At 37.1% G+C, this 13,740-nt stretch overlaps 1 protein-coding gene across 1 annotated transcript; it reads right to left on the bottom strand.

The window, feature by feature from the left end:
- Positions 1 to 2,367: 2,367 nt before the first annotated feature.
- On the bottom strand, positions 2,368 to 13,119 carry LOC139855598 (uncharacterized). The gene is made up of 4 exons (XM_071844837.1): positions 12,800 to 13,119; positions 10,577 to 10,679; positions 3,272 to 3,433; positions 2,368 to 2,674 (listed from the first exon to the last, which is right to left on the bottom strand). The coding sequence occupies exons 1-4, from the start codon at positions 13,054 to 13,056 to the stop codon at positions 2,516 to 2,518; spliced, it is 681 nt and encodes a 226-aa protein (XP_071700938.1). The 5' UTR covers positions 13,057 to 13,119; the 3' UTR covers positions 2,368 to 2,515.
- Between the last annotated feature and the right edge of the window lie 621 nt (positions 13,120 to 13,740).

Genomic DNA, 13,740 nt, shown 5'->3' with positions numbered 1-13,740 from the left:
AGTAGCTTCCATGTGCTTAAAATTTGATCAAAATCGCTCAAAAATTGAGTTTTGGGCGAAAAAAGTTCGAAATCAGCGAACTTGTTCGAAACCTAGTTGCTACATTATTTGCTACAGTACCCGAGTTGCTACAGTGTCACTTTTGCTACAGTACCCGAGTTGCTACAGTGTCAGTATTTGCTACAGTACCGAGTTGCTACAGTGTCACTATTTTCTACAGTACCGAGTTGCTACAGTGCCACTATTTGCTACAGTGCCTTTTATGAAATTGAAACGGGCGTAACTTTCAAAACGTAACTCCGTTTTTGATGAATAAACTATTGTTAGAATCGTAATAAATAATACTTTTCAATGGTGAACTTTTAAGAAACTAGATCAAACTGTTTTGGGGTCAGAAAAGAAGTTTTAGTGTGTATGTCATGTTTTGCACGCACTTGTATGCCATTATTGAATGGATTCATGATGTAGACTCATAAAATTATGAATATATGGTGTTATGACCTAGTTAATTGTATGAAATGATTATATTATTTATTGGATATATATATATTAACTTTGTTTGTGTTGTTCTCAGGTTATAAGGACAAGGAGGAAGCTCAGAAATAATAACTGAGCAGTTGCTTGTAATTGGTGAGTGGGTCTATCTCCGGATAGAGTTTAAGTAGCATATCATGCTACCGTGGTTGACTCTTTTACCATGCATAGTGTAGAAATTGCCATGTTAGAATAATATAGTATGCCTGATGTTGTATGTGATTTATGTGTACACTGTGTGAATGGCACCAGTCAGGCTTAGGGAGACTGGGGACTCGAGACCGTGCCTAGGAGAGGTTAGAGTCCGTATGAGGTCAACCGTGCCTAGGGGAGGTTGGGTCCATATGCTACTGATTGTAGAGTATAGTGTGAACGATGCACCCCCTGCATCTGGATAACTATACTGTGAATTGAGTAGCAGGGACTATCGGTAGACTCAAGTCCGATCAGCTAGGAGTCGTGTGCTCGTACAAGCCGCCGATCCTCGTATTGTCTTATTGTATGCTAGTTGGTAGTTAGCATGTGTTGTTGTTAGTATATAGCTTGTATGTGACTTAAGCTATATCTGTTAGATAGATTCCATTCACTTAGCGGTGCGCTAATCCCCCACATAATTACCCCTTGCAGGTTTAGGTACTGCTAGTCGGGATGGGTGCTGATGCAGAAGACATGTTTGACAACCCTACTCTGATGTGGACATCTGTTTAAATCATGTTTTGTAATAACGTAACACTGTTGTGTAAACTTAAACTTAATTACTCAGATTAAAGTAATGTCGTGACTTATATTGTGTTTGTTAATAAAGTCTCCCGCTGTGTTTTTAAAAAAAAAAAAAAATTGGTCGGTGTTACACGTTTGTTTTTTTTTTTCTTTTCTTAACAAGTCATGTTGTCTGAATTTAAATAAGATGTCCTTTAACATTAAATGATTGATAAATAATTATTATTTGTTTTTGTGCTGAATACCTGTCCGAATAATGAAATTACCAAAAGAACCTCCATGTGAGGTAGTTATAAAAGCAGTTACTGATAAATTTTAAAACATTGTGACTAAAATGTAATTTCACATTTATTTGAATTTTTTATATTAAGACGTGTCTTATTTAATAAGTTGAAAACAAACACCCTTTATTACTTTCGATATTAAGTTTCATTCTATTAAGCTCATTAAGTCGAAAATAAGATTTTTAAACCTAATTCAAAAGGCCACGTTTAAATATATTATATATATATATATATATATATATATATATATATATATATATATATATATATATATATATATATATATATATATATATATATATATATATATATATATATATATATTTAATTTTATAAATTCAAACTAATTGTATATTATAAATATTCTTTGGTAATAATGACTTTTCTAATAAGAATTTGATATCAGTATTTATTGATGATAGTTCTAAGTTATAAATACAGAATTAAATTATACTATCTCCGTCTTAAAATTATTGTTTGAATTCTTTCTTATTTAACTTTGACTTTAAATATATTTGTTTGTGTTATACAATATATTTGATGAAAACTATACCAACGAAAACATATATGAAACTTAGTATACCAACGAAAGCATACATGAAACTTAGTATATACATATTAATTTATCAATCAGGAGTATTATATAACATAAACAAAAATATTTAAAGTCAAATTTTTAAGAGATGGACTTCAAAAAGTAAAATGTGACCGTTATTATGAGACGTAGGGACTATATGTTATGCTTATATTGTGGTGCTTGAGAATCTAAACATTTCACAAAAACCCATTGGTCAGATTGTAATACCATATTCGTCTCAAAATACACCGTTGACCTCGTGTTGAGAATCTCATAATATATTGATATAGTTCAAAACATTCATACGATATTGATGTTTTTATTCATACAAAATACTAGCACCTAAAACCCACATACAAACATAGTTATTAGGAAATAGGGAATGAGAGCAATTTATGAATTAAAAGATATTTGAAGGATAATGTTGTTTCTTGGTGATAAGTGGATCAATGAGTTTTCTCCAGCCATTGTAGTCAATTGTGTCATCATCGTTAAATGGTACTAAGAACCCGTTAACAAAGAAGAAAGGTGTGCCGTAGACCCCTCTTGAACAACCATACTGCAAAAATAAGACAGTTATTAATAATTGACAGTACTATTGTATGTGTATTACAATGTACTACGACTAAAATCGGCAGACAGCATCAAATTGTGTCACTCGACTGACAACTTTTAGGGCATAACATGTAAGCAACAGAATGAGAATGCGCGTTATGGAAATTCTAGGAGGCGATTCCAACCCGTATACGTATAAACAGGTCCAAATGGGTCAAATGGAAAAAAAGTAAGTGCTAAAATGAAACATGTTAGCGGGTCAGATGGGTTGAAAGGTCTGAAAATCGTCAATGTACATATTTAACGCACTCAGAGTCCTGAATAGCCTTTTTAAACATTTAGACTATGTTTTAAATGTCCCATTCTTTGGACTCATAATTAACGTATTGCTCAATTTCTACATGGACAGAGATGTGTTAGCAAGTTCAACCCAACCGGCTAACCCGTATTAAAATTCTGAATATCCAACCTGCCGGTTTTCCAGCTTTAATACAAAGATTACAACTTGTAAACAAGATGAGGATTTTATGGATATACAGATGACGAGGTGATACACTTTATGCAGAAAGTACAACTCAAAGAGGATGGTTCGTGAAATTACCTTGAATGAGACCCTAGTTTTGGTACCGGTTTTTGAGTCATTGAATCCAGACTTGATAGCAGATTTGAATGAGTTCCCTAACGTACTTGATGCAAACCCTATAACTTGATCGAGAACAGCTTCTCGTGACATGCCTAAGGTCTGTGCGTTGTAGAATTGCTCCTGTTTTTGTTGATGAAAAGTCAATCATTATCAATGATTATCGAAATAACCATGATTTATCACCAATGATATAAGATAAAAGAACAGAATTCAGCATATCGTATACAACAAATTGCTCTTATGGAGTGTATTTAAGATAAAAAAAAACTGAGGACTTGTGTTGTGAGTCCAGACCGGTTATTACTTTATGTACAAGTAACATACTATGGAGGTCGTCCTAAATAATACACTAGTGTTGTTTGTTTTTCAACCTGCAAATCTTATTATGTTTTATGTTTTATGTTTGCGCGCCCGCAGACGTTTTTATTGCAGACTATTTGTTTTTCTAAATACATAAGATTAAATAATGTCTTATTCTAGACCCCTGTTTACCTGTTCTATCTTACGTTTCAATGTCAAAAATGCTCCCAATCCCTACCTCCCTTTTCACCCCCAATCCCCCACCGCCACCAAAGAACACCGACGGTCACCACCACAAACCGCCACCTCCACCCTTCACCTCCAACAACGACAGCCATCTCCCACCACCGCCACCTATACCCGCCGTCAACAATCACAATAACCCTCCAACAACCTCCCCTTTCACCCCCAATCCCCCACCGCCACCAAAGAACACCGACGGTCACCACCACAAACCGCCACCTCCACCCTTCACCTCCAACAACGACAGCCATCTCCCACCACCGCCACCAATACCCGCCGTCAACAATCACAATAACCCTCCAACAACTACTGCAGCTGAAGAAGGTGTATGGGTCGAGGTCACCCGAAAAAGACGATCTACATCCATCTCAAAACACAAGAGCAACTCTAACCATCCCTTCTTGCACGATCCCAACATCATACCTAATACCTCCATCTCCCAGGCGAAGGATCTGATCAAAAAATATGGATCTGGCCATCAAACCTATCAATCGCCGATTAAGATTAATACCCCAAAATCACATCAACACAACTCAAACCTACCATCGAACCTCACCTCTTTTATGTTTCACAATTTTCCAGAACACCTAAACATCGCTGGACTTTGGAATATCTTCAGACCATTCGGTATCGTTAAGGAAGTTTTTGTTCCCTTCAAAAAGCTTAAAAGTGGCCAACGATTTGGGTTTGTTCGATTCGAAGATGTCAATGACAAAGAATTCATGGCAAGAAAACTAAACACCATTATTATCGATGGAAATCACTTCAAAGTTTTTATTGCCAAAGAGAGAAATTCAAAGCAGCAAACTCAAAACCCACTGCCGACTAAACCTAGACCCTTCAAAAAGATCTTCATGAACAACTCTTACGTGGATGAGAGGCTCTTCAAAGAAGTAATTATCGACAACCCAACTATCCATCAACAAGGGCAGGAAATAAAATCAAAAACAAAAAGAGTAACTCAAGCAAAGGATTGCGAAACCAACGTCAAATATCTTGAAAACGCCATCGGTGGTGTGGTCAAGAAGATTGAAACACTTGAATGCATTGAAGAAGTCTGCATTGCAGCGGGTTTACACGACTGTAACATTAAGTATTTAGGTGGAGTCTCTGTGTTACTAATCTTAAACAACAAGGCAGTGGTTACCAATATTTTGGAGAATGAAAATCATCCCATTCGTGATTGGTTGGATTCCCTTAAACCTTGGAATATCCAGGATAGCCCCCCGGGTCGACTCACCTGGGTCACGATCACAGGCGTCCCAACGATATGCTGGAATGAAAACACTTTCAAATCAATTGCTTTATGGTGGGGAGAACCCCTCGACACACAAAACTGCAACCTTTTAGAAGCTAAGAATCTTGTTAAAGGTAAAGTCCTCATCAAAATTTGGGATCCAATGATTGTTAGTGGGTATGTCAGACTTTTGGTAGGCACTCAACTCGTCTATGTCCATGTTATCGAAGATACTAACGACATTGTGGAAATTGTCTCGGATTCGGATTCATACACGTCGGATGATACTTCCAACTCTAGTGAAAGTGATGGTTACACGTCTAGTAACGATGATGGGATAAAATCGGTGAACGATTCCTTTCCGCCCCTAAATCCAGATTCCGATAACGTCAACATTGAAGGTCATGGTTCTTTTTCTGATTGCAACAGTCATACTCCGGCACCGGTCGAAACAAAGCACAATAAAGGTGGAACAAACGGTTTGTCTTCCGAATCAAAACGCCTCGAAACTAACAAGATTTTTTCACAGAGCAATAAATCCCCTCATGTTCCCGATACCTTCATTAATGTCGAGAATAACGGTAACCAAAATACCCCTGACCCTTCAACTATTTTTAACACGGTGACGAGCCCAATCAATACCTCCAGGCCCATTACTCCCCCTAAACCCATTTCACCTCATCAACCCTCTAGCCCAATTCCTGAGCCCATTATTACACCAAAGTCTACCCAACCCATTATTAATATCCCGGATCAACCCGCAGCTAATCCCAGTAATGATATTCACAATCCCATTTCAACTGCCGAACCTATCCCCGATCCAAACTCAGTTAACCCAACAATCCCTAATCCCAACCCCGAGCATAACTTAAACACTGACACTGTTTTGGCAACCAACGCTGCATCAAACCAATCACCAATTATTGACCTTGATCTCCAAAAGCTCTCAGATGCTTTCAACTCTATCAAGAAACTCCCTACCAACAATCGAAAGAAATTGAAAGATAAAAACACATCATCGAAACACATCAATGAAGCTTCTTCCAATGGTCTCTCTCGTTCCAGGAAAGGTAACTCTTCGGGATCCATCGGCAGCCTCAACCATAAAGAGCTCGGAAAAGAGATCGGCATTCGTTGGAAAGCGGATCAACATTGTTGATCTACCTCCAACCCTCGGTAAGTCATTGTTTTCATAATGAATATCTTATCTCTTAACATTCGTGGTATTGGACAGGATGATCGAAAGGATTGGATTCAAAAACTCTGTAGACAAGAAAAACCACAGGTGCTAGCACTCCAGGAAACCAAGTGTGGTGAGATCGAAGACAAAGTAATAGAGAATTTTTGGGGTTCTGAAAACTTCAAGTACATACAAAAACATGCAGTAGGTTTCTCGGGTGGGATGTTGTTAGTCTGGAACACTGATGTTTTTAATGTCAATCAAGCGATCGAAGGCGAATTCTTTTTAACTATCAAAGGACATTGGAAAGGTATCGATGAAGAAATAGCTTTTGTCAATGTCTACGGACCACATAACACCGCCAAGAAGAAACTAATGTGGGAAAGTTTAGAAAATCTTCTCAACTTTAAAGACATGCCTTGGTTACTTTGCGGGGATTTTAACGAGGTTAGAGGTTTAGACGAAAGATTAAATTGCGACTTCAACAAACCCTGGTCGGATATGTTCAACGATTTCATCAATAAGTGCTGTTTAATTGAAATACCTCTTGGCGGCCAAAAGTTCACGAGAATCAGCGGAGACGGTTTAAAATTCAGTAAGTTAGATCGTTTCCTTGTCTCCAGCAAGTTTCATAATATCTGGCCAACTCTTTTCGCAAACACCTTGGATAGATTCACCTCCGACCATTGCCCAATAATTCTCCGAGACCGAATCATCGACTTTGGCCCAAAGCCAATTAGAGTATTCAACGCTTGGCTCGATGATAAGGGTTCGGTGGAAGTCATTTCAAATGCATGGAATTTACATGTCGGTGGTAACCGTGGTGATTGCATACTTCGAAATAAGCTAAAAAACGTGAAAAAAGCACTCAACGATTGGAGCAAAACAAACTTTGGTAAACTCGATATCGAGATCCAAGAACTAGCAGATTCGGTTAGCGAGTGGGAAAAGAATGCTCAGATCAGAATTTTATCTCAAACCGAGAGGGATACGTGGTTGAACGAACGTAAAGCATGGATTGAAAAAGAGAAAATCAAATGTAAAATGCTTAAACAAAAAGCCCGCATCAAATGGTCCCTTGAGGGAGACGAAAACTCAAAGTTCTTCCACAATTACGTCAAAAGGAGAAACACGAAAAATAATATTTTCGGCATTTCAATTAATGGTTGTTGGTCGGAGGAACCAAACGCAATTAAAGATGAAATCTTCAACCATTACTCGAACATCTTCAAAGCTAATAATGATTCTTCATGCTCTTTCAACCTTCAATCAAAGATCTTAAACGACAATGATAATGAGATGCTCGAAAACCCCTTTAGTGAATCCGAGATTTGGGAGGCAATTCGTTGTTGTAGTAGCTCTAAAGCACCCGGTCCGGACGGTTTCAATTTGAAATTCTACAAAAAATATTGGTGGTTAGTGAAGAATGATGTAGTTAACGCTTTCAACTGGTTTTGGTCAAATATGGAATTCTCCAAGGGGTGTAATGCTTCCTTTACCACACTCATCCCCAAAAAACATAACCCGCTAACCCCCAGTGACTTTCGCCCCATTAGCCTTATCGGGTCTTACTATAAAATTGTGGCAAAAGTTCTTTCAAAGAGACTCGAAAAGGTTATCCATAAACTCGTAGGTTCCGAACAAAGTGGATTCTTGAAAGGAAGATTTATTCTCGATGGGGTTCTCATCGCAAACGAAACTATCGATGAACTCAAACGACAAAAAAGAAAAGGTTTCATTTTCAAGGTAGATTTCGAAAAGGCTTTTGATTGCCTAAAATGGGACTTCTTGATGGAAACCATGGAGAATATCGGGTTCGGTAATAGATGGAAAAAATGGATCTTCGCATGCCTTAGCTCCGCCTCAATATCCATTCTCGTTAACGGATCCCCAACCCGTGAATTCACCCCGGAACGAGGTGTTAGGCAAGGTGACCCACTCTCCCCCTTTTTATTCATAATTGCGGCGGAAGGTTTAAACCTCCTTGTAAAGCGTGCCATGTTGTCGGGGCATTTCAAAGGGATAGAAGTCGGTAAAGAAAAAGTCATAATTTCGCACTTACAATACGCCGACGATACCATCTTTTTTGGTGAGTGGTCCCGTCACAACATATTGAACACCATGAAAATTCTCAAGTGCTTTGAAGATCTCTCGGGTCTAAAAGTTAACTTCCATAAAAGCAATCTATTCGGTGTTGGTGTTTCGAATGGGGACTTGGAAAGTATAGCTCTAAGAATCGGATGTAAAGCGGGTGATTTTCCTTTTACCTACTTAGGTTTACCCATAGGAGTTAAGATGAACAAACCCACTCATTGGCTTCCGGTGGTGGACAAATTCAAAAAGCGACTCGCGGAGTGGAAATCAAAAACTTTATCTTTCGGAGGTCGGCTCACATTGGTAAAATCCGTTCTCTCTAGTCTTCCACTTTATTACTTTTCACTCTTCAAAGCCCCGTCCTCTATCTTAAAACAACTTGAATCGCTTCGTTGTAATTTTTTCTGGGGCGGGTCCGGGTCGGGTAAGAAAATATGTTGGGTTAAATGGGATGACACTTTACTACCTTACGACTCGGGAGGTTTAGACATTGGATCACTTTCCGCCAAAAACCTAGCCTTGCTAGGAAAATGGTGGTGGCGGTTCAAATCGGAACCTTGCTCACTTTGGACTAAAGTGATTTCTAGTATTTACGGTAGGGACGGTGGGCTTGTCACTAACGACTTTTGCAGGTTTAAGAAACTCGGTGCCACTTGGTTTAACATCATCAATATCACTAAGGATTTCGAGAAAGCTGGATGGGATTTTTCGCATATTTTTTGCAGGTTTCTAAAAGATGGAAAACGCACAGCTTTTTGGCACGACCGTTGGCTTGGGAGCTTCATTCTGAAAGAAAAATACCCCCGATTATTTGCACTTGATACTGATAAAAGTTGCACCGTCTTCGATCGGGTGGACTTAGCTGGGTCATCCTTTTCATTCAATGGCAGTTGGCTCCATTCTCCAAGGGGCAGAAGCGCTAGCGATATGGAGGAGCTATCAAGTTTGATCGAGAACTTTACTCCACCTCAGAATACTAATAACGTTACCGAAGACTCGTGGCTTTGCACCCTAACAGATTCGGATAACTCTTTCACCAAACAAGTTTCGGCAAACTTAGACATGCTTCGTCTCCAACCTTCAACTGTAAAACCACCTACAAAACGCAACAGATCTGTCCCATTAAAAGTTGAACTTTTCGTTTGGCGAGCAAAACTTCATCGACTTCCAGTTAAACTCGAACTTGACAAACGTGGTTTAGACCTCGGTTCGGTTCTTTGCAATATCTGCCAAGACTCGTCCGAGACAACCGAACATATTCTTGCCACATGCCCCCAGGTTAAAGCTATATGGTTGGATTTTTACAAATGGTGGAATTTTTCTCCCCCGGCAGAACTAAACGTCGCGGATTTATTTTCAAGTAGCTGCAGCTCCAGTCTCTCATCGATAGGTTCAAAAATATGGGAAGCCACCAAGTGGGTCTGCGGTTATTCTATTTGGAGATATCGCAACCTAAAAATCTTTCAAAACCAAATCTGGGACATACCTTCAATTCTAGCGGATATCCAACTTTCATCCTTTAAATGGATTTCGGGTCGAATAAAGAAAGCTCAAATTCAATGGTCACAATGGCTCATTAACCCGAGCTCGTATTGCGTTGTTACATCAAGAGTGGGCATTGGCTAATACCCCACAGCATCCCCTATGCTTCTCGTGGCTAACCTTCTATAAGGCAAGATCTTCAGGGGTTAAACGGGCTTTGGAGTTTATGCTTTGTCGCTGCTCGATCAGCACTGTGTACTACTTCGTGTCCCTACTCGATTCGTTGAGTCCCCTCTCCTGGGGGTTTTACTTATAGTCGGTTTTTAATTCCATTTGTCTAGTAGTTATAATCGTTGGATGTTTGTTACTTTTCGGGGATGTATAATGTACATATATTTATATATTAATAAAATTATTTTGCCTTTAAAAAAAAAAAATAATGTCTTATTCTGTCTGCAAACTAGCAGACTCAGAAATATGCATTTAATTGGTGCAGACATGATTAACTTATGTTGCAAATATAAAAACAAACAGTCTTCATTATTCAGCAAGCATACAGACATTTAGACCACATCTTTTTTACAGACATGGCTCGCATATCTTCAGATAAAAACATCTTAAAAAATAAAAAACACATGATAAAGTAAGATTAAACTTTTGTGTTTTTGAAGTGCAGTTCTACCTATGTGAGAATTGATATGACTAGAGTTTAAGATGGAGTTGTTACCTGATGCTTGAAAAAAGCGTCCAACAAATGGTACGTAGCTGAAACATTCAAGTCATTGACAATGTGCAAAGCTCGAGAAGTCACAAAAGCATTGTCATGGTATCTGTAGCAAAAATTTCACCGTAATTTGTCAACTAAGAGTTATTGAACTGGTAGAGATAATGTTACATTTCCAAAAATGATTAATCCTAACGAGTAAGAAATTGTATCATAATGTGTTATAGAATAGAACTCGTAGGTTATTATACTTTATTGACACACTATTTATTTATAGAGAGTACAAGTTAACCTAGAAACCCTAAGCCCACAAACGGGCCAGGCCTAATCTATACTCTAACACTCCCCCGCAGTCCGAACGGCGAAATCGCGAAAGTTCGGACTGGAACAAAACAATAAACAATAAATAAAGACGTAAAAAGAAACTTTTTTTTTCTCATTTGTTGCACCGAATAGCCTGATATTCGTTGATAGAGTTGCAGATTTCTTGACGGCTCCTCCTTTTCTGTAGCGTTTTTTTTTCCTTTTACGCCGTGACTTGCTGTGCCTAAGGATCAAGTACCGCTTTGATTTGCTACTTTTGTCGACGATAGCAATATTCTTCAATGTTGCAAATAAGAATTTTTGACAAAATATTCTCTTTTTTTTCGGGGTTTGGAACCTAGTCAAGTTAGGCGGCTCAGCCCCACACCGATTATTACAATAATTAATAGAAAAAGTAAAATAGGATTGAAAAGAAAGTGAATCCGCAACTTTGATAGCATGATCATTTTGAAGAATTAAAATAGGAAAGAAGTTATAGAGATAATATTGGTTAAGAAAAAAAAATATATTTTAAAAGAAGCAAGCAGTTTGTTCATAATTAAAAGAGATGCGGCGGATAATATTGAAAACGAGAAACAGAAAAATAGAATACAAACCAAATTATCTATATATACATGCGCATCCAAACACCCCTTAACTTAATAATACAAACCAAATTAAATATAATCCCTTCTGGTTGGACTCAATCTCAGTTGGCTTTTTCTCTATGTCCATGAGTTTTTGGTAAATTAAGTAGGTTCCAATCAAAATCAATGATATAAAAAAAAGGAAAAAGTCCCTAACTTTTAACAAGATAAGCAACTTTACAATCATATCCCACGAAATCCATTTGCTTAACAAATATGCATTAGATGTAGTACTATTGGCTTTGATAGTTGCTCTTTTGATGAGCTAGTAGCAACCAACTTTCTTGTGTTCTCTCAATTAAGTTTACCAAAATATCTTTAGATTCTTCTTTTGATATTTTGGTACTTTAGAAGGGCAAAGTGATATCAATCCATGTTGTAATTTTTCAAAGCCAAACATGTACTTAATGCATATTGTATTAGCCCGATCATATTCTTATAAAGACAACTCGATCACAGACCCACTACCACGAATTAATTCACGAAAATATACGGACATAAGGTTGTCCCATCTGAATATCTGATCAAGGACTTAAACCCCAACCTCATGGTTCAGAAGGTCACTTAAATACCACTAGACTAATGTCCCTTTAGTCCAATAAAAGATAAAATATGGCATTGTTTCACATGTAAAATATAGATATAGATTATAAATTATAATTAGTACTAGTATCTAGTATATAAGATAATAGATACACATTACAAAAGGTAAACACATAAGGATTTTTTACTTTCAAGCTATACGAAAAAGGAAAGTTATACTCCATCCGTCCCAAAAAAACTGTCGTAGTTTGACTTTTGAGGTCAATCTTTATCAACTTTGATCTTAAATAGTTTTGTTTGTATGATATAATATTTGACGAAAATTATATGAATGAATTATGTTTTAAATGTATTTTTCATTGGTATAAATTTTATGAAGTATTTTATAATACAAACAAAACAATTGAGGGTGAAAGTGAAAGTTGAAGGAAAAAGTCTTTAAAAAGTCAAATGGGAAAGTTTTTTTAGTTTTTACTAAGACGTACATGGCTTAACATTTACGCCAACTCAATATATACGAAATATGGAGTATGAGATTTCTTTAACTAATTGGTGCATGGACATAAAGTGACGGTTCACAAATCTACTACCCCAATCTATAACACAAAACAACTTTCAATGCACATGATACAAGAAATTAAAGCATGAACACTCTAAACATACAAATTATGAAAATAATACATCTCTTAGCAAAACAAACAAATAAAAATAAAAAGTCCAAAGTAAGACTTACGGTAACGGAAACGTGTGAACGATGAGAGAAACAACGTTGGTACCATAATAATCAACAGCTTGTTTAAGTGGGGCCCAAGAATCTCTACTATCAGGACACACGGGATCATAAAACGCCTCAATCAGCACCGTTCCAGTTGACGCCGCCCTTTTTTTATACACAAATCCATCGTATCTTATTGGAATAATAGACTGTGATTCTACTAAAACGGCCGTTAGAATTAACAATAACGTTAACGGAATTAACGGTGTCGACATGGTTATGGTGGTGTTACGGCGACGCAAAATTGAGAGAAAGCTGAAAGATCGAGTGACGATGTCAACGAGGTTAATTAAGGTTGTCAAGTGGAGTATGTCGTAAGGTTTATATAGAGATGCTTTGTATTGTCCACGTGCAAATCAACTATCTTAACTTCGCACGTGTAAATCAACTATCTTGACTTCTAATTGTAGCAAAATTGATTGCCTAAAATTCAAGACATAAATAAATGTGTTATAATATATAAATATATATATATAAATGGATAGTCAATTATTGATACACAAAAGTAATATTATTGTATTACCTAAACTTGTGATATTTTTGCTATAAATAGCCATGAATGCAAGCATTAAACTTGCACCATTTCTCACACTTACAAAGTGTTTCTTTCTTTCTCTCCATTATCATCTTTGTTCTTACACTTCATTATTAGTATTCTTAATCAAGAATCAAATCACTAAAGGTAGTTATAAGCCTACTGAATTATAACATCAAGAATCAAACCACTAAAGGTAGTTATAAGCCTACTGAATTATAACACGTTATCAGCACGATAATCTTAATACTAATTATGGTTGGCTCTGCCACCTAAATGATATATGGTCGGTTATACCACCTGAATAATATATGGTCGACACTGTCGTCTAATTATCATTTATGTTACTAACATTTATATTTTA

Source organism: Rutidosis leptorrhynchoides, chromosome 6, assembly GCF_046630445.1.
Source record: "Rutidosis leptorrhynchoides isolate AG116_Rl617_1_P2 chromosome 6, CSIRO_AGI_Rlap_v1, whole genome shotgun sequence".
NCBI lineage: Eukaryota > Viridiplantae > Streptophyta > Magnoliopsida > Asterales > Asteraceae > Rutidosis > Rutidosis leptorrhynchoides.
Note: the sequence above shows the minus strand (reverse complement) of the source record. Positions and strands in the feature narration are given on the sequence as shown.

Bases quoted from the DNA above. Each gene is read 5' to 3' on its own strand.
- LOC139855598 (XM_071844837.1), bottom strand. From the start codon at position 13,056: ATGTCGACACCGTTAATTCCGTTAACGTTATTGTTAATTCTAACGGCC. The intron at 10,680-12,799 runs GTAAGTCTTACT...TTTTTGCTACAG, and splicing joins GTTCACACGTTTCCGTTACC to ATACCATGACAATGCTTTTG. The intron at 3,434-10,576 runs GTAACAACTCCA...CAACAAAAACAG, and splicing joins ACGCTTTTTTCAAGCATCAG to GAGCAATTCTACAACGCACA.